This window comes from Episyrphus balteatus, chromosome 2, assembly GCF_945859705.1.
Source record: "Episyrphus balteatus chromosome 2, idEpiBalt1.1, whole genome shotgun sequence".
Classification (NCBI taxonomy): domain Eukaryota; kingdom Metazoa; phylum Arthropoda; class Insecta; order Diptera; family Syrphidae; genus Episyrphus; species Episyrphus balteatus.
Window position 1 is genome coordinate 133,504,768 of NC_079135.1, and position 23,117 is coordinate 133,527,884.

Here is a 23,117-nt window from a genome sequence, read left to right on the forward strand (position 1 = left end):
AAGTATTTTTATTTATAAGCCCAAGAGAAAGCAATAAGAAGATGCAAATACGTTTATTCACGCCTTCATTTTTATAAGTGAGTAAATAATTTTATTTTAAAGTGGAATAAGTCACATTTTGTATATTCTTTCTAAAAAATATGAATTTCTTAAATGAAAACTAGCAATTTTCCATTTTTTTTTCATACTTAAACCTCTGTAGACACACCTCTTTTTTCATGGCGCTAGAACTCGGTCCCACTATTTGATGGAGAATCATATATGAAATTGATGTAGAATTTTCCGAGGAAATCGAATACTGTATTCACAATTCAAAAAAATGTATTTTCACCCATATAAAGACACTTTTCTGTGACCACTTTTCATTTTTGTCCTGCCAAATTCGCACCCGTGTGCTGACAGAGGGTTTAAAATGAGTTAATTATCACATATATTAGCTACAATATTTTGTAATCGTTTAATTGTGGTTCATTATTATTTTCATTTTTTTCCCACTTTGAGTTAATACGATTCAAATCGGAACACACAAATTTCATGATCAAGTTCATGTTCGCGAATCATGTGTTTTAGACGGAAGGTTTTCAGATTAACATTAATGAAAAGGTACTGAGAGTAGTTTTATTTTAAAAATCAAGCTCAGACTTTCTTTTTAATTAAATATTTCATTTTATAAATTAATTCCAAGACATTCAACTTTGAGATAAAATTCGTGCAAATCAATTGCAGATATAGTTTATTATTTATCTTTCAAAATGTACCCTTTCGATAACTTACTCCATACGTTTTCTTTTTCATTCATTCATATGTACCTTACATGTTATTCTGCTCACCCTGTTTAATTATACCCCACACATTAAATAAATGTATGCTTATACCGATAAGACATATTTTTTTCATAATGTAAACATTATAAATATCTAACAAGAACCCAAATTATTATCAAAAATGTATACGTTTTGGTATATTGAATTATAAAAGAAACATGAAAGATAAGGAAACTTTTTACTTAAATATAGGAAATTTTAAAAGATAAACCACCCTCTTATATTAGTATTAAAAAGGACGATAAATATACCCTCTGTGTTGAGTACACGTTCGTACCCATGGAAAAAAAGACGGAATAAAAAATAACATTGACCTCTACAATCTTGCCTCCAAATTAACTACAATCAAAATCTACAGACAAACATACTTGACCATTTATGTGGTAAACAGTAAAAATACTCTCCTATCTATGATGAAATTGTGGGAAAAATACTAAAATGCCATGGACAACTAAGCACCCACCCAAACCACCCTTATTATTTGCCAAATTGTTTTCTCAAAAGAGGGTTCCTTTGTTTGATGTTATTGCGGCAGACAGAGATGCAAAAAAGAGACATAAGATAATACAGTATTGGAGTTGGTAGTTGCCGAAATGTAATGACCTAATAAAATAATGAAAATTGCAAACGGAGGCCTTTGGATAACGTCTTTTGTTTGGATTTTACTGGGGTAGTAAAAGTTTCTCTTCATGGTTGTTAAATTGATGAAGTGATCCCTTTCTCTATGTCTCAAAGGATACGCACCGGCCTATACTATCAGCTTCAGCATTATGATTGATAATATAGAATCGAGCAGAGCACATGTACAGGATGCTATGGTGTTGACAAATTCTACACAACTCACACACAAATATATAGTTTTATATTGCTATGCTATCGAAAGAATGGATGGATTAATATATTAAGATGTTTGTTTGTTTTCCTTCAATATTATTCCGATATTTCAAGCAATCAATTTGTTTGTTTCAAATCTGAACTTTAATATATCGTGCGGATAATGATATGTTTTTCTTCTTGTCTAAATCATTCGTATGTAATAAATTTATCTTGTAGGCATTACAAATACAAACAAAACAATATGTTTGGGTGCATTTTATTTTGGTATACTTAAAATATTAAATATTTCGTAAATTGGCTTTTGGCATTTAAAATGATAATAATGAATGATATAATTTTTTACTGTTCGGTCAAAAAAATTAAAGATACCTACGTCACGTATCTTTCCTCTAAAATCTCAATTTTATAAGATTCTATACTTTGTCAAAATTCCAAATGCTCCATATAGTACCAAAATTGCGGACAAGGCTTGGCACTACCTCATTTGATTATGATAGTAAAATATCATGTACTTTTTTTGAGTTTAATAAACAATTATGTTCGTGTGTACCTACATAATGTACACTTTTATGAAAGGTTCCTGCTGCAGTTATTCACGAAATTTAAAGGACAAACCCAACCAAGAAAATCTGTCTCATAAAAAAGCGCACAGTCTAAAACAATGTTTTTTCAACGTCAACCAACGAGCAAATGTAAATTAGACTCAGAAAAAAATATGTTGCAGCTGCTAAAGTGCTTCATGTTACATTCTAAAGTAAAAAACTAAAAAGAACTACAAAGCCACCAACCTAAAAAGTTCCATGTCTCCTTGTGTAATGCTTTTTCTGGGAACGAGAAAATTGAAAATTAAGCTGCAATACTAAACCACGAACGTATGGACGCACCCACAAAACTATGCATTAGATATCTGCAACATCCTAAAGAATCTCACCTGTTATAGTTCGGTGGGAATGTTTTGTTTTCATTTTACGTGGCATTTGCTTAAAAATATTATTTCTCTTAATTTATGCGTATGCAATTTATGGCAACAGTTTGCACCAGTTTACCCGAATTTATGTTTCTAATTTTGGTAAGTTTTAAATTGTTTTTAATACATTATATTTAAGACTAGTTTTGTGGTTTCATTTTTTTGTTGTTGCAAAATATGTTTTGGTCCATAGATAGGTATCCTTCTGAGAATTAGACTTTATGAAATCTAATATTAACGAACAATATTATCTATTGTATCAACAGAAAGCTTTTCATGACTCTCTTGCGAATTTGTAATTAGAAATAAGGCATTTATCAATAAAAACGTTGTTTTTTCGGCATTCTATAAATATTTGTTTGGCTTTAACTGCTACAAATAAAGTCTGGATCACCACGGGCTTGTATAGGTACATATACACTACGATATACTACTTTTATTGCGTTTAAAAATGTAGGCACTCATTGAAAAGCATTCCATATTAATTTTTGGCATACCGATGTAGTGCGCTTTAAATACATATTTTTTTTAAACGCTTCTTTTAAATAACTTAAAAATGTGAAAACATCATTTCTTTGAATGAATGCATTAAATTTCTGACTATGTTATTACATTGTCTAAATTTCTATTTTAAAACACACCGCTTTTGATTTTTCAATTTAAGTTTTCCACTTAAAATGCTCAAGTTTGACAGACTTGAAATAGTGTTCACGTTGTGAGATAATGTTAATCGTTTGTGTGATAGATACATAACCATGTGTACGCAAGGAATTTTTGTGGTCCAATCTCACTTTTTATAGCATAATTAAAGTTTTCTTAAGGCAGGTTCAGGACGAACACCAAGGCACACTGTGAATTTGATTTCTTGACTAGGACTATAGAATATTATTATGAAAATGTGCTGAAATTCTTTGTCTAGATATTTATGACTGTGTTATGAAATGCTTCAAAGAATGTACTAAGAAGGTATGCTTATAATAACTCTTGTATGGTATGGGGGTGTTTTATTAATTTATTTTTGGCGAAAGTTGTATGCTTGTGTACTTATTTCCAACTCAACTCAATTAAAAGTTTCTTTGGTGATTTACTAATTTTTATTTAGGAGTTTTAAAAAGGAGTTTCTGCTGACCACAGTAGTTCTGAAAACAAACATTATTTGTTTTTATTTTATACTGCCATATTAATTTTATTTTTGAGTATAAATCTGCATTTAGATTTTTTTTTTTGAAAAATCAATTGTTTGAAAACGGGTCAGTGGTATATTTTAAAATCTTGTTTTAATATTTCTAAAAATAAATTCTTAAAAATAGAACTTTAGTTTTTTTTTTTTGAAAAAAAAAACTGAATCGCAAAAACTTGATTTTAGAGTTCAAACTGCTTAAATTTTGAAAACTTTTTTTACACGGGTATGGTAAATATAGTCTTTGTATATCTCAAGCAAACACAGACAATTCTAATTTAGTTGCGTATACGCCATAGTGACTGATGCGTTTTTATAAAAAAAACGTCTTCTTCTTCATTATCAACCACAGTCATATGATCTCAGATGGGCAGGCCCCCCGGTTTTAAATTGTTCCATGTCTAAGGATAACTGCTTAAGTAGCACACTGCTATATAAATTGGTGTCAATTCATTAATTTTGGTGTAAAATTGAGGAAATTGAAAAAATATGGTGTATTTCTCAAAACTATTGGTATAAAAATTATACCACTGTCTTTTCTGTAAAAAATTTCAACATTTTTTTAAGATTCCGGGCAAAAAATACACCTATATTCAGTTGTTTTTATAATATACCGTTAATGGTGCATAAAATTATTCGATTCTGAAATCAACCAAAACGGTATATTTTGTACACTCTCTTTGGTGTAGGAAGTACACCATTTTATAAGAAATGGTGTGAAATAGAATTCATCAAACTGTTTGAGGTAAAAAATAAACTTTGGCTCAAATTTTAAATCAGAATAATTTAAATGGTGTATTTTATCCATAGATTTATTGTGTATTTTTCAATTTCAAAGGGATAATTTTCACCAAAAACCAGATCATTTAATATACCACTAGCGCCATTTATACACCAAAAATCGGTATATTTTTTTAACCACCGGAGTTTATTATATACGAGAAAATGGTGTATTTTTTATATTCAAAATGTATATATATCACGAAAGTGCAAAAAATACACCAAATATTTTGGTGTATTTTAGACTTTTGTGCTACTTGAGTGAATGCAGTTGTCGTTGCTTAAGTAATAAATTTAAAATAAAATGCACAGCTGGGTCACACGTTCTTGCCTTTATGGAAAAGATTGCTTAAATTATTAAAGTTTTTTTTTTGTACAAATTCATAAAAAACATTTTTAATGTACCTAATCTTATCAGTAATTTAATAAAAACATAAAAAGTAACATACAAATTGCAAAAACATCTTTTTAAATATTTTATCAAACCAAGTATATGCAATTTTATTTCTTAAAGAATTTTAAGGTATCTAGTCTATATAGATATCTCGTTTAGTTTCCGCACGAGGTTTCCATTTAAGAAATATAAATTGACAAAAAAAAAATATATATATAAGAATTGGTCCGCCTTTGAAGTACTGGGGGGTCATTCCGTAATTATGAAAACGATTATCGAATAGACTATAATCATTTCACAGTTTGAGAATCTTTAAAGCTATTTTAAATCATGCCTGAGATATCAATACTTTGAAAACAGTTTATATAAATAAAAGTTTTTATATCCTTAGAAATCGCATTAGTCTAGGTGAGCTAGTAGTTGCCTCTTAATCGGGTAGCCGAGGTTCGCATCCCGATATTGAAATAGTTTTTATTTTTCTGTACCTAGGCCAATAATCGTCAATAAATAAACTATAGCTAAATAGGTCTCGTTTTAAATAAAAAGAAAGGTAGGCCTAAACTCCTGGTACAAGCAAATACAAAAACACCAGCATTCAGTTGGCCTCAGAAACGGAACAATACAAAACCGGGAGGCTTGCCGCCGATTTCTGAGGTCAACCCGGCGAACCCCACAGGCGGATCACTAGTGTGAAGCAGTAACGTGGGAAGGTTATGATCCCCTCGACATCGAGATCATAACAGCGCCGAGAAAAAGGAAGAAGAAGAAGAAGAAGGTCTCGTTTTAGCAAAAATTTATTCGTTTTTGAATGGATAGGCGAACATATATTGAACATATCTGTGACAATTATAATATAATTTATAATAATACACATTCATAAAAGTTTAAATGAGATCAAAATATTCATGTGCACTTATATATGCGTTGGAAGAGACCAAGAAAAAAAAACCAAGAATTTGATTTATCTCTAAGTTGCCTTGTTATGCGTATCTTAAGTAATATTTGAAAATTTTCATTTTTGAAGATAATTGCGTCGAAACATTTTGCTATAGCTGAACGGATATGAATTTTTTAATGACCCAAAAGTTAAAACTTACTTACTTTGAATACAATTTTGGAAAATGCGTATAGTGGTAGTTAAACATTTTTAAATAATTTAATTTAATTATTGTTATTTGTAGGAATTAGTCATTTGTTTTGGTTTGTAGAGTTTGAAATTTGATCGGTGATTGGAATAAATTCCTAACACTTTTATAAAATCCAATATTGCACCCGAAAACAAATAAATTCTCCCTTAAACGAGACCTATTTAGCTATCGTTTATTTATTGACGATTATTGACCTACAGAAAAAAAAAATTTCATTTTCGGGAGGCGAACCTCGGCTACCCGATTAAGACGCAACTACTAGCTCACCTAGACTAATGCGACTTCTAAGGATATGAAAACTTTTATTTATATAAACTGTTTTGAAAATATTGAATCAGGAATGATTTAAAATTGCTTTAAAGATTCTCAAACTGTGAAACTATTATCGTCTATTCGATTATCGTTTTAAAAATTACGGAATGACCCCCATGAGTTTTTAAATAAAACTTTTATTTAAAATTTAACAAGTTTTCATAGAATTATCCTTATATGTATTTTTTTTTTCATAACTAAAGTTTGCAGTTTTTTACTACATAATTATAATAATTATAATTTATATTTTTGCATAAAAACTAACTTAAAATTCTTTAAGTTCTAAACTAAACATATTTATATTTTGACTTAAAACCAAACTAACCAATCAAATTCTTTCATTTTTTAGCCTGCTTTTGAGTTTCGTGAACCATATTTTACAAACATTCAAATAAAAATCTAAAAGGTTCTGACTTCCTTAGCTCTGAAGCTGAAATAATATAAAAAACAAAAATAAATTGTGTAGGTAGGTATGCGATGATACACATAATTCTAAAAGTTTTTATAAGAACTCATTCAAGCTCCAACTTGAGTGACCTCACTAAAATAAGGTTAATTTTTTTGCACTCGCTGCAAACAATTAAATTTTATATTGCATCGTCCTTAAAAAGAATTTATGTAAGGCACATATATGATGGAGGGCCCAATTGTGTAGGTACTTTCTTTTCCTTTTGACTTTTTCCATGTCGTTGTTGGTAAACAAAACCATTATTTATATTCTTCAAACTGTTTTTGCATTGCACGCAAGGATTTTCGTTTGAAAGGATATGCTGCCTCTTAATTAGAATAAACAAACTAAAAAAGGTGAGCACAAAATATAATTATGGCAACGTTGCAGGGTATAGTGTAGATAAAGAACAGTACCCTATTTTAATCAACAAGTATACAAGGACTATATACATATTGTGCATACAGCATGAAATATTTTGGAAGAATAACGGATACTTTATAAAACTTATACTTCCTGGTAGTTGTTGATGCCAAAATTGTGCACAAGCATTTCTCTCCAGGCGGAACTTGGTGGTCAATAAAATTCAAAGTTTAGTCGTCGCAATTTCCGTGTGGAGAATAAGTGTCATCTGATTTAACAATTTATTGTGTTGTTTACGCTGGCTGTGAAAAATTGAAACACAACTAACAGCGTTTTACCTTCAAAAAAGACTATTGTGTGTCACACATTGTTGTAGAAACACAATTCTCATTCCTAACCCACAACAGAAACCACCTGCGAAATTTGTACTCGTGCCTTATCTTCAGGATATCGCATATAAGTTTAATAAGGAGCAACGAAATAAGCCAATACCACTTAAAGATTGAACGGTTCAAGTGTGTTGGATGTTGGATGTTGGTACTTCGTGGTAGTGATTCTTGAGAAAGAAAAATAATAATATAAATCCTTTAGCAAAGATACGAGTAGGTATAGCACACAAGCTTAACATTTTATGGGAAATTTAAAGAAAATAATAACAAGAAACAGGAGAATGCATATTCGTTGTAGACACTTGGAAGACTCAAGGATAAAGTGGCATTTGGAAAGTTTAAGGAACCCCGTTCCTAACTTTTAAGAAACTTTTAAATTTTTCTAGCTTTATATATATTTTTTTTCTCTTGGCTCAAACTTTGCAAATATTTCTTTTGCATTTAGGAAAAAAAAAAAATGTGTATATATTCTATGAAGGTATATATCTAACATAAATAAAGGAATAGTGTGAGAGAAAAATAGCTTTGTGCAGAGAGATTTTCCTTAACGAATGCAGTCGAGACGTAGTTCTTTTCCGCAGCTTTATTTCTCTGCTTGTTAACTTGCTCCTCCCTGTCATAATTCATTATGAAAAGTAGAGCACTATTAAAAAAGTTTTTCTTTAAATTTTCCATTGGGCTCATGAATTTTGATTACATATCGTTGAAAGTATTACTCACAAGGATTTAAAAGCATATAATTCAGAGGATTTTTAACTTGAATCCTTGAAGAATGACATCAAATTACTGTGTTGGTAATAGGTTAAGTATATGTGGATGTATTTGTGTATACTATATGTAAGTAGTAGGATGTCTTAAGCACAATTGCTTTTGCTGAAACTTGAGGGAAGAAAATGTGATATTATATTTTGTTTAGAAAGTTTACCTTACAAATACGTGTTCCAAATTCCTAAATAGCCACAGGTAAGGTAGTAAGTATATTAAGGATACGACAAGGACAGCAGTAGAATAATAACTTGACAATGAGTAAACATTATAGAAAAACTTTCACTCACACCTACCTTGGAGCTCAATTGACCCTTACTATATCATAAATATATATAATATCTAAGTATCCATACACATAATGCTATATGTTGTTAGCATTGCAGACTAAAAGAGGATTGATGATGGTGTTTTAATTGCCGAATTGAGTAGTCAAAGAAATTGCAAGTCAAAGCCAAAAGGAAATATTTTTTTTCTTGTTCCCTCTCTAAATAACCATATATCATTAAATTATATTTCATTTCCAAATTCATGGAGATGAAAAAGCTTTTTTGACTTCTTCCAGGGGATATAGAGCCAACAATTTTATTGATTATTCGACCGATTTGTATAGGTATACTTTGAAATTATGCTTATTTTATGTGAATTTATTTTCGATAAAAAAGACAACATTCAAATTATTTGATTTTTCTATGAAACAAAACAGTTAACAAAATATTTTACTGTAACAGCTCAAAGTGCAAGAACAATTCCTGCTTTAAAAAATGACCATTTGTCATTTTATCAACTCCAAAGCCTAACATCTAAGATTTTGTTCATCTATTTTATTAATCCACTCAAATTTCGATTTTTACAAAGCTAAGCTGTGCCAACAGAGTATGGATATGTTTTTGAAGTAAAAAATTGACACTTACCTACTATTTGAAAATATTAAATTATTATTTAGCGCTGACACCGAAAGATCCTACAAATAAAAAAGGGAGTGCGTGTACACTTGGACACGTGATTGAAGTTTTACACATAGTAACAAACTAATTAATCACTTTGACATTTTTCTCAAAATGTATGTTTTCACTAAGTACAAATGCCGGAAAAGAACTATCACTTCAAAAACCTAGTCAAAATGTAAGTTTTCACTATAAATGCCGGAAAAGAACTATAACTTAAAAAAAAAAAAAACACCACAAAATGTCCACTGCCACATGCAATTCAGCTACTTAGCACTTTCATCTTCTAAGCACTTTATTTGATAATCGCAGGTTGTGTAGCTTCTGCAAAAAAAAAAAAAAAAACAAATTGCGACAGTCATGTTAAAGGTATACAATGTGCCTGTACGCCAATACTTAAACGATAAGATCCATCTAAAAAATGTAACGTTATATGCTCTTTGAGCCTTAAACAGTGTTGAATTTGTTTAAAGAAACGACTTGTTATTAAATTTAGACACACAAGGAGCAAAAACCTTAATGTTGGCGTAAATCATTTGATCTAGAGGGTTCCTGTTCGTTAACGACTTAATTTTATGCTATGTGCATATTTGGCACTATATTTCGGCATTGGTTTCTTATTGGCCCATTGCCCGTTTAAAAGAATAAAACAAAACAAAAAACTAATCATAATGCTTGGTTGTTGAGGAAGTTGAAGTCGTTAGAAATTGACTACAAATTGAAAATGAATGAATACATACAGTTCGTAGGGAATAAATTAATTTGAATATTATCTTATTTGCTCATACTTTTTTAACTGCATTTTTTGGATTTTTCCTGAAATCAAGTTTTTTCCCCCAAATGAACAAAAAAAGTTTAAAACTTGGCATAGCTATGATTTTGAATATAGTGTTCTATACCAGTACCATAAATTTATAATGATTTGTTTGTGATTAGAAGTCAATTATATATTTATTCAATTTCTAATGTTAAATGTGTTCATGATTTGTTTATGTGTTAACGATAAGAACATGGTTTTACATGAACTTCTTGCATGTTTTATTTTGCTTTTAAACTAGACTAATCAAGGAAAATTGTTAAGTTAGATAAACCCTGTCAATTAATTTGCGCTTTTAGCTAAAAAAAAACACTTTTTGACTGCAGGGAGCTCCCATGAAGACTTACATTTGATACGAAATATTAGATGTAAACATTTATGTATCTATGTTAATATTTGTCTATAAATAAGTTAAGAATATTTAAAAAAAATTGCCATGAAATTCGCCTATCCGAAATAAGTGTACCATTTTAATCTATAGGTTTTTCTGTTGTGAATTTGTGTATGTCATGGGTTAATTTTCTTGTTCGTGTTTAGACTTTGTACTCATATCAAGTATCACGTTCGCGTTGATTAATTGATAACATTATAAACAATGCACAAGAAAAATTATTTCAATTCCATCACATGTACGTGTATACGTCTTTGATATGAGCAAATTTATGCTCATTTGATATCATCACAATAATTGATTGATCCTTTTTGTGTCGTTCTCGTATGCTACATATTATGCTGATTAGATTTGACTTTCTTAGTGTTTTATTTCAAGAATATTGAAGGTTTATACATTTGCAAGAAATATGGTTTAGTACTTTTCAATGGATGCTTGGAAACAAAAAATATCGAACAGGAAGTTGTACAACTTTTTAAAGTGACTTCATTTTAAAGATTGTATAGGTATATTTCAATGCAAAAAATGACAAGACAAAATAATCATGCTGTCGATAAAACCATATTTGTGGCAGGAAGATATAACAGCAGAAGTTACTTTTTTCAACTTTTCAGGAGAGCGTTTTGAATGTGCGGCTTCCCATAACAAAGCTTAATTATTTAGGCTTAGTTATTAACTCTTTAACAATGTTCATTATCTGTTACTTTTCTTCTAATGGATTTTAGTATGAAAAGCCAACTTTCTCTCATGAAATTACTGGAAAAACACCATACTGGGTGAAGTTAAAAAACCATATACTTTAAATAAAAAAAAAAAAAAACAAATCATGTGTGCAATTCCCACGTGGTTGAAGTGAAACCTTAAAAATCATTTAAAAAAAATCGAAAAAATATAACTTTTTTTTATTCCATCACTTTTTTTATATGACAACCTACAATAAATTTTATACCATCTGAAAGCTTATTGTTTCAGCTCAAAATATTTATATCGCCCATGTCTATACAACATCTACAAAAAGAGCTAGCATTTTTTTAACCCAATTAGTTTTCATAAAAAAAGCAAAACAATCAATCTCTTTTCTCTTCTAACGCCATTAAATCCATTTTTTAAAAGACAACCTATAATAAATTTTGTATCATTATTATTTCACCTTTTATATGACGCTTCAATTATATTTCTACCATGCCTACAAAAAAAGTAAGAATTTTTTAAAGCCAACCATGTCGAAATTTCAAACTGAGATTACGGTACTTCCTCTACTGCTGGCTGGTCATCGGCAACCAATCTTCACAGGTGTTTTGAAGTATTTTTCAAGTTTTTCAATTAAAGATTATATAACTTGTAGAGCACGTACCGTTATGTGTGATATATTAAATGAAAGGTAATACTATCAGCATGCGTTAAATAAATTTGTTATGTGCTCTAGATAAAAAGATATAACGTGTCTTTTCACCATTATCTCAGAATTTTGAATATGAAATTAATTGAAATTTTGCACAATCATAATTTATTTAATTATACCTATCTGACAATAAATTTCATTCATCTATCTATTAAAACAAAAAAGTTATGATCAATTGATTTTTCGTGTCGCTTTTTCGTTTCATCTTGTTTCCAAAAGTTTTCACTTCAAAAAACTTTAATTTTATAAATAAGTGGAAAAATTTTTAATTTTTTGGACCACCCTAATGATGAGATAAATGTGACAATATTAGCTTTATGGTTATCTCACCTTTTTGTCGTTTTTAAAAGAAAGGTGTTCTTTTGGAAACAAAAAAGTTTATTTTTGCGCAGACAAACTAATTCTCTTGTTCACACGGAAAAACAGCGCTGAAAGTTTTGATAAATAAATTTTTTTTGTATAAATACAATTTTTTATATATATGTTCTCGTTGATAAATATGAGCAAATGACACAAAACCGTAGAAACTTTTCTTGTGATAGAAAAGAACCAATAATTTTTATGAAGACTAATAAAAAATCACAACAGCTGCAACAGAACTATAAAAAAAATGTTAGTTCCTATACCGAAAGGTTACAGAATACAACGAGAAAACTGTAAAATAAGTTTTCAGCTACAGAAATCGGTTTTTTTTTTGACGTTATCAAGTAAAATTATCGTCCGAAAACCGACTTTACAGACAACTAATATCTATTTTTCTAAGTCTCTGCTAAGCTGTTAACTGTTTCGTTCACCCAACTCTAATCGCCTTTCATCTGTAAAAAGTCATAGGTATTTGATTTAAACTACATTAAAATACGGGCGGTTCATAACAACAAAATTATGTATACTCGTATGTTCATATCTATGTTTAGTATTAGGTTTATGATTTTTAAACATTTAACTTTAAACTAAAAACTGAAGATTTAATGTCTGTGTCCCTTTTTCACTTACAATTTGCTTTTATTTTGCTAAACACTATTCCGTTAAAATATATTCCTAAATAGAATACTACATATTTGAACTCCAATAACGATGTTCAGAACTAATACACAAATAAACCGCTTACATTTCTTCAATTTATCTAGAGAGGATGAAATTGAATTTGTTTTATTAATCATTTCAACTCATATAAAATGTTTCCAAAGGCCTTATTCTAACGACCCCATTAATTATGTTTTTCTAGGTATTTATGTATGTATGTTTGTATGTATGAAAGAATGTATGTATTTATATTTCATTAAAGTTAAAGCCGGTTTTTATAAAAAAGAAAAAAAAAATTCTATCTTCTTTTTAAACTAACAAAAATAAACTTTATATCTTTCTGACATTAAGCACTTTTCCTTTCGAAATTGAATTTTTGTTCAATGTTAAAATCTATTTTAAATCCCATCGTTTTATGATAAGTATATAATCATAAGACTGCCTTCATAAAATATTCAAATGACATCTGCAAATTGAGAAACGTTATCATTCAAGTGAATATTGCTAAGGTATTGGTAGACAAAATCTTATATATTTCTTCCATAATTGTCCAGAATATACTCTGCTTTATTGTAAATCGAATGGATGCGTCACTTGAGGGCGATTCAATTATGTATAGTATATTTTTTTTGCTTCTAATCAATAAGAATTGAAACAAAACGGATAATAAAGCAAATTTGATAGAAATAGGGTGATACGTAATTTAAAAAAGAAAAAGAAATAAAAACTTAAATCAAAGTTTAAGCAACGTTTATTTTTTTGTAAAATTAAACAAATGTGAGTGTTTTTATTAGAAAATATAGTATTTACATACCTAATGTAATATTTCTCGAAAATAATTTTGTTCTTAATCTTTTCTTTTGAACGTTAAAATGAAAAATTATCTGACATTATAACAATATTTTAAAAATAAATTGCTTCTAAGGAATACCCTGTTATTGAAAACAAAGATGAGAAAAAATGGGAAATTCGCCATCAACTCAATCGAACCGTTGGCGTTGTGTGCAGTCTACGTGGTTATGGTTATTCTCAGTTGCTTTGTGCCTCTCATTTACAAAGGGGACAAGGGATGGTTTGAATTGGCAAAATGATTGGTATTGTCAAACGAAACGTTTGAATAACTTTGGAAACAGAAACCGGAAGCTCAAGTAATGATTCAAAGGATTTTAAATTGCTTTGAGATTTTTTCTGACTGTTACTTTTTATTTAAACAAATAATTGCCATTGTTTGAGTGTATAATGTTGAACAAATGTAAGTATGTACATTAGGGTGTCCCTTATATTGCAAATGGCTGAATTTAAATACGCATACGGGCTCAAAAGTTTCGCAATAAATAAAAAAAAATATTCCCAAAGTTTCAAGTCCCTATCTCAATGCTAAGTGGACGCGACTTAATTTTTAATATTTCCATACAAAATATCGATAAATTACAGGTAGTTTTGAAGTGGTTTACTCAAAAATTCGGTAAAACTGTAAAAGTTGATAGAAAATTTTGAAAATTTGTAAATATCTTCAGCACTATAAGCAGTGTACGAAAAAAAGATTTAAAAATATTTTTCTTTTGTAAACAATGCTTAGTAAGTAAAACATAACCGCAAATATCATAAGAACAGTGTTATTAACGGTTACCTACTTTTTACTGACTCAGCATTATTTAAAAAAATAAATAATTTTTTCGTATACTCCTTATAGTGCTGAAGATATTTGCAAATTTTCAAAATTTTCTATCAACTTTTACAGTTTTACCGAATTTTTGAGTAAACCACTTCAAAACTACCTGTAATTTATCGATATTTTGTATGGAAATATTAAAAATTAAGTCGCGTCCACTTAGCATTGAGATAGGGACTTGAAACTTTGGGAATATTTTTTTTTATTTATTGCGAAACTTTTGAGCCCGTATGCGTATTTAAATTCAGCCATTTGCAAAATAAGGGACACCCTAATGTACATATGTATTCATTTAATATTGACTTAATTTGGAAAAATGTCAAAATGTTGTTGGACTTTAATATACCTAGTCACTTTTTATATGATATATATTTTTCTGGCGGTGAAAAACTTTTAAAAGAAACTAAAAGTACCTATCTAACTACTCTTACTTACTACCATTTAAGAATTATAAATAAAGTATGAATGGTGATTTGTCTTTCTCAAATTTTTTAAACATTTTGATTTTCTCTAACCAATTTGAATTTTCTTTCTAGACTAAGTCTAGCAGCTGCTAATACCTTAACCCTTGGCACAGGTTGTTATCCTATGTGTTTTTACGTGGTCGAATCTGAGGTTTTCAATGGTTGTGCTGAAAGTGTTAAGGTATAATATAGATAAGGATTTATATTTGTATCGCTAACGCAGCATTGTAACAGAGAGAATATCTTCCGTCTTTTTATTGTTGATAATGATCTTCTTCCTTTTTTTTTCATTGCTTGGTTTAAGAATTAAAAAACCCAATTGCCATCGTTTCTTTTTTCGAAAGTTCATTCATTTTTAGACTAATTAATTGTTTTTTTTTTTTAATAATTTGTACAGCAAAATTATCTATAAACTTCAATTAACAACTGACAAATTAAATTTACAGAATACCTACACCATCGATTTGATTGTCCTTATAAAACTATGCACAATACAAAAATCCGAGGTGTACCTATACCTACGAAAAAATATTTACAGTTATACATACATATTTGTTTACATAAGACAAATATATATTGAAGAATAAGATCATTTTAGCTTCTTAAAACATTGTAACTCCCGACAGAGTAATAAAAACTTCGAAAGAATGCAGCAAACATGATTTTATTTTTGCCTTCTTGAAAATAAGAAAAATGTTTTATTCATTGGAATTACATTGAAAAAGATTTTTCGCTCATATACAGCAAAAATTTAGAATCGCGGTGTTATCGAGGATTTAAAAATTCTCGTACAAGTACCACTTAGATGAAATCGAAATGGAATTCCATAAAGGAACTGGACATTTTATACTTATGTATGTATATGTATGTAGGTATATGTGTACGTTTCTCTTCGTGGATAACCACAAAATCAGGGACATCCTAAATCTTAATCTGGCGCCAAGTGTTTTATGTTCCTTACAGGCTATATCGTTCAAGGCAGGGTGGTTTGGGGGATAAGTTGATTAAGGGTTGGCTAAGGTTAAGGTTTCCCATTTTCTCAATTCCATACGAGTAGGTACCTATAGAGGAAAGAAAGTAGCACGACTCCAAAGTCTTTCGAATTTTTCTCTCCTTTGTTTGGGATTTCAGATTATTGTGGATATACATATCGTATGGAGTTTTCTTTTAGATTAATTGCCCTACTCTTATTTTGGTATATGCTTTCGAAAACAGTCTGTGGTTGGTAGGTTTCAATCGATAGCTAGTTGCTTACTGTGTTATTTTTAATTCAACATTGCGTCATCAACTTCTTAACAAAGAAATCAATAACTCTTCACCTGTGTCCTTTTATTAAATTCTCTTCGAGTTGACACTACGTAATCCGTTTCTCATTTCTAGACTTTCCTTTTTGTGGTTGAATGAATATGAGCAAAATTTGTATATCTGCATTTTTATTGAGCTTTTAACTGAAATGCAGCATTCAATTTTAATATTGCTGCGGATGCAATAGGTATACACAATAAACAATAAATTATTAGTTGTTACTGTATTAAGCTAATGAAATCTTGGCACACTCTGCTTTTAACGACTGATACGAAGCTCAGTTCATCTACGATGACGGGAAATGCGGATTCTCAGAACTAAATGTTATTTGATGGGGCCTTTGTTGTGTATATAGTATGTATGTACACAAAGCCAAAAGATACCGGAAAAGGGGAGGAAAATGTTTTCACGAAAAAGCAATATTTTATATTATATGACTTTAATTAAATTAAAAGGAACAGCACAAAAAGACGATAATATGAAGGTTTATTTTCTTGGTCCTCCCTCCATTTGGCCTTTTTTAACTCGATGAGTTGGTAAAGGTTTTATGTTATATGTAAGTAAAGTAGGTATACACGAACTGAACATAAACACGTTCGTCTTAAAGCTAGATACTTTTAATCTTTTTCACAGGAAAGTTTACACAGCCAGTCGAAAATAATATGCACGAAAATGTTCATTCGCTAATTGGAGGCGGGTGATAACTTACATTAGCTCTAGTGAGAATTTATTAGAGCTTATGAAAGGCCAAAACGTTAAGAAAGACACGCATTTAGTTTTTTTTTTCTGAAACTAAAAAAATGTTTTTTTTTCTGTTTAGGATTTTTGTTGATAAATTACAAAGTAAAAATGAAACCCTTCTAAACTAATTAAATGAAAAAAGGATTTTGACATATCCTTTCGACCAGACCCATAAAACATCGAATCCAAAAGCCACAAGGTTAAAAAAGAAGAGTGCAGTGATTATTTTCTTAATCACAATATTTTCTTAATTTTCAAAAACCGCTGGTTTCTGATTTTCATTTTAATGTTTTTAGAGCAAGTCTTGAATTTTTAAACAAATTGGAAATTAAAAGATCACGAGCTTCACATAAAGCCACTGTTTGTTTTTTTTCTTCATATTGGGATAGGGAGTTTTGGTTAATGCTTTTTGAATGAGCTGAGCATTGTAAACTCAGCTGTAAAAATATAAATAAAATAAAGTTTTATAATCAGAAAAGTTAATTATATATATTTATTTCTTAAAACTATTTATTATATTTTGCAGAGCGAACCAAGACTTCGATGGCAAGAAAAAGAAAATGTTATTATGAGTGGTTTAATCTGATGGCCCTAACATGGATTATTTTTTCAGACATATGTTTAAACGGTAAGAGTAAATTTTTAGTTAAAACTTAAAACACATGCATATTTATCTAGTTAACTTTTGTATAATTTTATTATCATTATTATCTGTAATAGTTAACTTCAAGAAGATTAAAAAATTTCTGGGAATTGGAGTTCTTGCCATTGCATTAATAAATTATGATTCAAATCGAAAAAAATAAAATGCACGACTGGGTCGCGCATTGTGGAGAAAAAAAAAATAAAAACAAAAAAAAATCGAAAGTTAAAAAAATTCAATTTTTTAAATATTTTTTGAAAAACTTTTTTTTAAAATTTTTTTTACATTTTACACTTCAATACCTATGATGTCTGTAAATTTTGAAAAAATTGACTTATGCTTTGATGAAATATATGAACTTAAAAAACATGTCAATTTTTGAAAAACGGCAACGCCATATTTCCGCTCTCGGCATTTTTTGAGAAAAACTAAAAACGCAGTTTTGTTAGAATCAATAAGAGTACTGTGCACACCAAATTTAAACGAAATCGTTAGAGCAGTTTTCGAGAAATTTGAAATACCTCGAAAACGTTATATGGGAGATATGCGTTAAATTGGAGATATTAAAAAAATAAAAAAAACGGTCCTAGGGAATTACGTAAAAATCATCTGTACCAAGTTTCAAGCAAATCCATCCATCCGTTTAGGCCCTAGCTCCATGTACAGATGGACGCACAGACCGACGGACGGCATGACGAAAACCACTTTTTTGATCTTCTCCATCATCGTAATGTTGGTTTTGATTAAAACCTCGATTTTTTTTTTTTCTACACGAAACCAATACTTGCCCTATAGAGCAAAGCGACATAAAAACGAAGTTTAAGGTTAAAATAAATAATCTTTGAGCCCCATTTTGCCGAATTATTATAATTATAAAAATAAAAAATTGTTTGATTCCTGAATTTGGCCACCACACGGGAGAAAATAAATGAATAACTGGTTCCCCCGCTTTTTTTTTTGTTAAAGATCTCTTAGTGTTACAGCTTTTTATAAAGAAATAAAGAAATAATTAGGTATTTAAAAAAAATCCATACGAAATGTAAAAACATAAATAACTTAAACACAGCTTTCAAAGGTTTTGACCACAAAACAAAGTATGCCATCTGTCTTTTGTATAAAATGGAGTTTTTGGAATATAAATGGTTACTTAACGCTTCTGTAAATAAGTTCAACATCACGGGTGACACAAAATTGAATCTTCTTTACAATTCCCCTTTCTAGGGGGAAGTGATAGTAAATCTTTACATAAGTATTTATGTTCCACTTGAACATTTTTTTTGGTTAAAATAGAGAATCTCACTTAAAATATTATGAACTGAAGGAAAAATTAACAGCAATTATATCAATAACAGTGAATTTAAATTAATTTATCATCTGGAATTTTTATATTTTCTCACGAACAAATAATTTTGTACACATATATACATACATTTACAAACACCACTTATAAATATTTTATATAATATAAACCATAGTTTTCCTCCTGAACATGGAACGAATTTCATTGTTTTTGTACAAGTACATTACGAATTAGCAATTTATTGAAATGACTTGAGTGACGAAAAATATTTCTACATAACCTACAGACTTAAAAATGTTAGTTTAGGTTTTTGTTTAAAGGCTTGGCCACAACGGAGGGTACATGCGGTAGCGGTACGGGTAATTGTATGAAAAAAATTCCACATCTGAACGTTGATGTTCAGTTTGGAATTTTTCTCATACAATTACCCGTACCGCTGCCGCATGTACCCTCCGGTGTGGCAAGCTTTAAATAAATTAGTTTATTATGTATTATTTAGATAATCTAGTTAGTTTTGAAGTGGGCCACTGTGGCGTATGCGTACTATTTATTCGTATTGTAAAACAAAACTGAACTGAAACTCAAAATATAAAAATTACTGTATTATTTTATACCGTGTTTTATTGGCAACTCAGTACTTTGCTCAGTAATATTTTGCACGGGAAACAACACCAAATGATTGCAAAGGATAAAAAAAAACCTTTTTTATTTGTTGGTTTACAGACAAATTTTGTTTTTCTTAACCTTTACCGTTCAACATATTAAGAATTAATAAAAGTAATCATTTGTTGTTGTTTACAACATAAAATGATTACTCAGTAAAATACTGAGTTCCGATAAAACACGGCTATTGAGTTAAAGTAGAAAATATTTTTTTTTAAGCAAATTTTTTTTTTTTTTTTTTTTTTTTGTCTTTTGGAGCTCTTTTAAATCAATCATTCTTTGATAAAAAATTGTTTTTGAAATAAACGAGTGATTCCGATAAAGAAAGTATTTTGTCTTTTTTTCAATTTTCTCAAAAAGTAGAAGGCATAGGAACGTTATGATTTTCATGATTTGATAAGAAATCAATTAAGGCAATTTACTTTGTCGATCAATTTCGTATTGAAGTCCACAGTCTTTGTGAAAATTGTACTCAATGTGCTTTTTAAACTTTTTTTTCACAAGTTTTGACTTTGGAATCGGGTATTTCGAACACAATTGATTGAAATAACTTCATTTTAAAATTAATATTAAGTTTATAATTCTAGCTTTTGAAAAAAGTTTCAATCAAAACTGTAAGTGTTGCCGTTGTTTTTTAATAATTTTTTTTTATTTTAAGTATTTTTTTTAGAAAATTGCCCCTCCCGCCAAAACGGGGGGACATAGACCCCCCTCCCATAGTAAACAATGATTGTTTTTAACCCCTCTACAAAATCTCATTATCAGATCTTGGTGCTTAAGTTATCGTACTTTCCCCTCAAATGATTCTGTTTTACTTAAGTAAAACTAGAAATGCGAAAAAAAGATAGATTAAAATGGCCAAACTTCGGTTAGTTTTCAATGAAAAAATTTAGTGAGTACAGCATTTTCAAGGAAATTTAATCTTCTTTTTTTCCTTGGAGCAATGTTTATGTCTATCTCAACCCTCAAAAAATGTACCGCTAAAAAAGCAAAAAAACTCAAAAAATTGATTTTTTTGATATTTTTTTTTATGATTGTTTCGACTATTTTGGTATCGAAATTTTTTTTTTTTCAATTTTTAAAAAAACATTATAATCCAGTCAAATAAGGGTTTAACCTCGGAATGAATGTTAGTAGAAATTTTTTTTGCTCAATATCTTCCTTTTGCCATTCTATAACATATCTCAAAAGTCTAGAAAAATCTTATGTCCGCTTGTCGCGATTTCAAGGTCAAATCGCGAAATGGAGATTTTCAAAATTAGCAAAAATAGGCTATGGTATTATATACACATATGATACATGATTTTAAGGGATTTTTTAATGCTGATTCCAAAAAACCTAAAATCAAGACAATCTGACGTCTCTGGAAAAAGTTATACCTGTTTTTCATCTTTCAACCCATATTATTATAACAGTTGCTAACTTACTACCGAAAAACCCTTAAAAGTAATGGTAGCGGAATCATATTTTGCATGAGGGTTTTCATATCCATTATCATTAAGAATCAAAATAATGCAATGCAAAAACATTTATATCTATGACAAAATGGTATTTTTTGAGAAAAGGGGAAATTTTGAGATGTGCACTAAAAAACATCCTGGTACAATTTTGGAATTAGTGCTAATAGGCTAATTTTTTTGTTTCTATCTTTGTTTGGATATTCTATAACTTATGTCAAAAATCTAAAAAAATCTCATGTCCGCAAGTTCTAATTTTCCAGGTTAAACTAAGTTAGGTGCAGATTTAAAAAAAATAATAAGAAAACTTTAGATTCTTATATGTATACCAACATAACCCATACCATTTCAAGGTATTTTTTAACGCTGATTCCAACAAAACCTACAAACAAATCAATATGACCATCCTTGAAAAGTAATGTACCTTATTCATGTTGATCTGACACAAATATCTGAAGCGTAGTTTTTCAATTTTTTCAAATCTGCACCTTATCTTCAAACCAAGAAAATTAGGACTTGCGGACATGAGATTTTTTTAGATTTTTGAGGGTAGTTAAAGAATATCCAAACAAAGATTAAAATGAAAAAATTAGCCTATTAGCACATATTCCTAAGATGAACAAGAATCTTCTTTGGTGCATATCCTAAAATTTGCCCCCCCATAAAAAAATACCATTATTTCGTAGGTATATATATTTTTTGTAATGGATTGTTTTGATTTTTAATAATGATGGATTCTAAAATCTTCATGCAAAATTTGGTTCATCTACCATAACTTTTAAGGGTTTTTCGGCAGTAAGTTTGCAACTGTTATAATAATATGGGTTGAAAGATGAAAAACAGGTATAACTTTTTCCAGAGACGTCAGATTGTCTTGATTTTAGATTTTTTGGAATCAGCATTAAAAAATACCTTGAAATCATGTATCATATGTGTATACAACACCATAGCCTATTTTTGCTAATTTTGAAAATCTCCATTTCGCGATTTGACCTTGAAATCGCGACAAGCGGACATGGGATTTTTCTAGACTTTTGAGATATTTTATAGAATGAAAAAAGGAAGATATTGAGCAAAAAAAATGTCTACTAACATTCATTCCGAGATTTACCCCTTTTTTCTCCTTATTTTACTGTATTATTATTCCAATAGGAAATTTAATTCTCTACAAAAAGTTTTATTTGCAATATATCAAAATTTTGCTTGGTTAACGAGGTATATTGAAAAAACCAAAAAGGGGGCTTTTGCAACCCTATCTTCAGTTTCCACAATCTCATTTAATAGCACTCCGCGGTTTTATCTTCTCTTATAACCCATTCAACGATTCCTGCAATAAAAACCCGTGAACGTCTTAGTTCCTTATTGCCATGTTTTTTTCGACATAATCAATAGCCTATCACACCAGCATTCAGTTGGCCTCAGAAATGGAACAATACAAATACTTGCCGCCACATTCTGAGGCCAATCTGAAAAGTTATGATCGTCTCGACATGGAAATCATAACAGCTTCGAATAAATAGGCAAGAAGAAGAACAACAAAATTCAAAACTGACTTGTTCATAGGAAAAAAATGAATTAAGTGGGCCCTGAGGGCAAAATTCCTATTTTTGTGACCTCCGTAGAGAAAAGCATTATTTTAAGGTGTCTTCATAACTGTTAAGGCAGTGTCATTAAGTGCGAAGCTATTTCCTTCTACAAAACTGTCGATCTGCAATTTTTAACAGTTTTTTTTTTTTACTATTGGAGGTGAGTTTCTTTTTTGTGGTTTGTAAAGTGGTAATTTTTGCGAAATTTTGTTCTTCTCAAATGTTTACCAATTCTGACAACCCGTTTTGCCGTCGTTAAACTGCATTTTATACCGGTTTTCAGCTTTATTTTTAGCGTG

General features: G+C 29.6%; 2 protein-coding genes across 9 annotated transcripts in view; one reads left to right on the forward strand and one right to left on the reverse strand.

The window, feature by feature from the left end:
* LOC129908915 (ras-related protein Ral-a) overlaps window positions 1-23,117 on the reverse strand; it is a 154,982-nt gene that overhangs the window by 66,232 nt on the left and 65,633 nt on the right. The window lies entirely within an intron of this gene.
* The window catches only part of LOC129908914 (uncharacterized), an 86,568-nt gene that overhangs the window by 34,389 nt on the left and 29,062 nt on the right, over window positions 1-23,117 (forward strand). Inside the window, exons 1-2 of one of the 2 annotated variants that reach the window (XM_055985749.1) lie at window positions 2,212-2,730; window positions 17,696-17,797. In XM_055985749.1, coding sequence (XP_055841724.1) covers window positions 17,713-17,797 — 85 coding nt within the window. In that variant the 5' untranslated portion in view covers window positions 2,212-2,730; window positions 17,696-17,712. Of the gene's footprint in view, window positions 1-2,211; window positions 2,731-17,695; window positions 17,798-23,117 lie in introns of those variants that run through there. The other variant, XM_055985748.1, reaches the window with a different exon arrangement.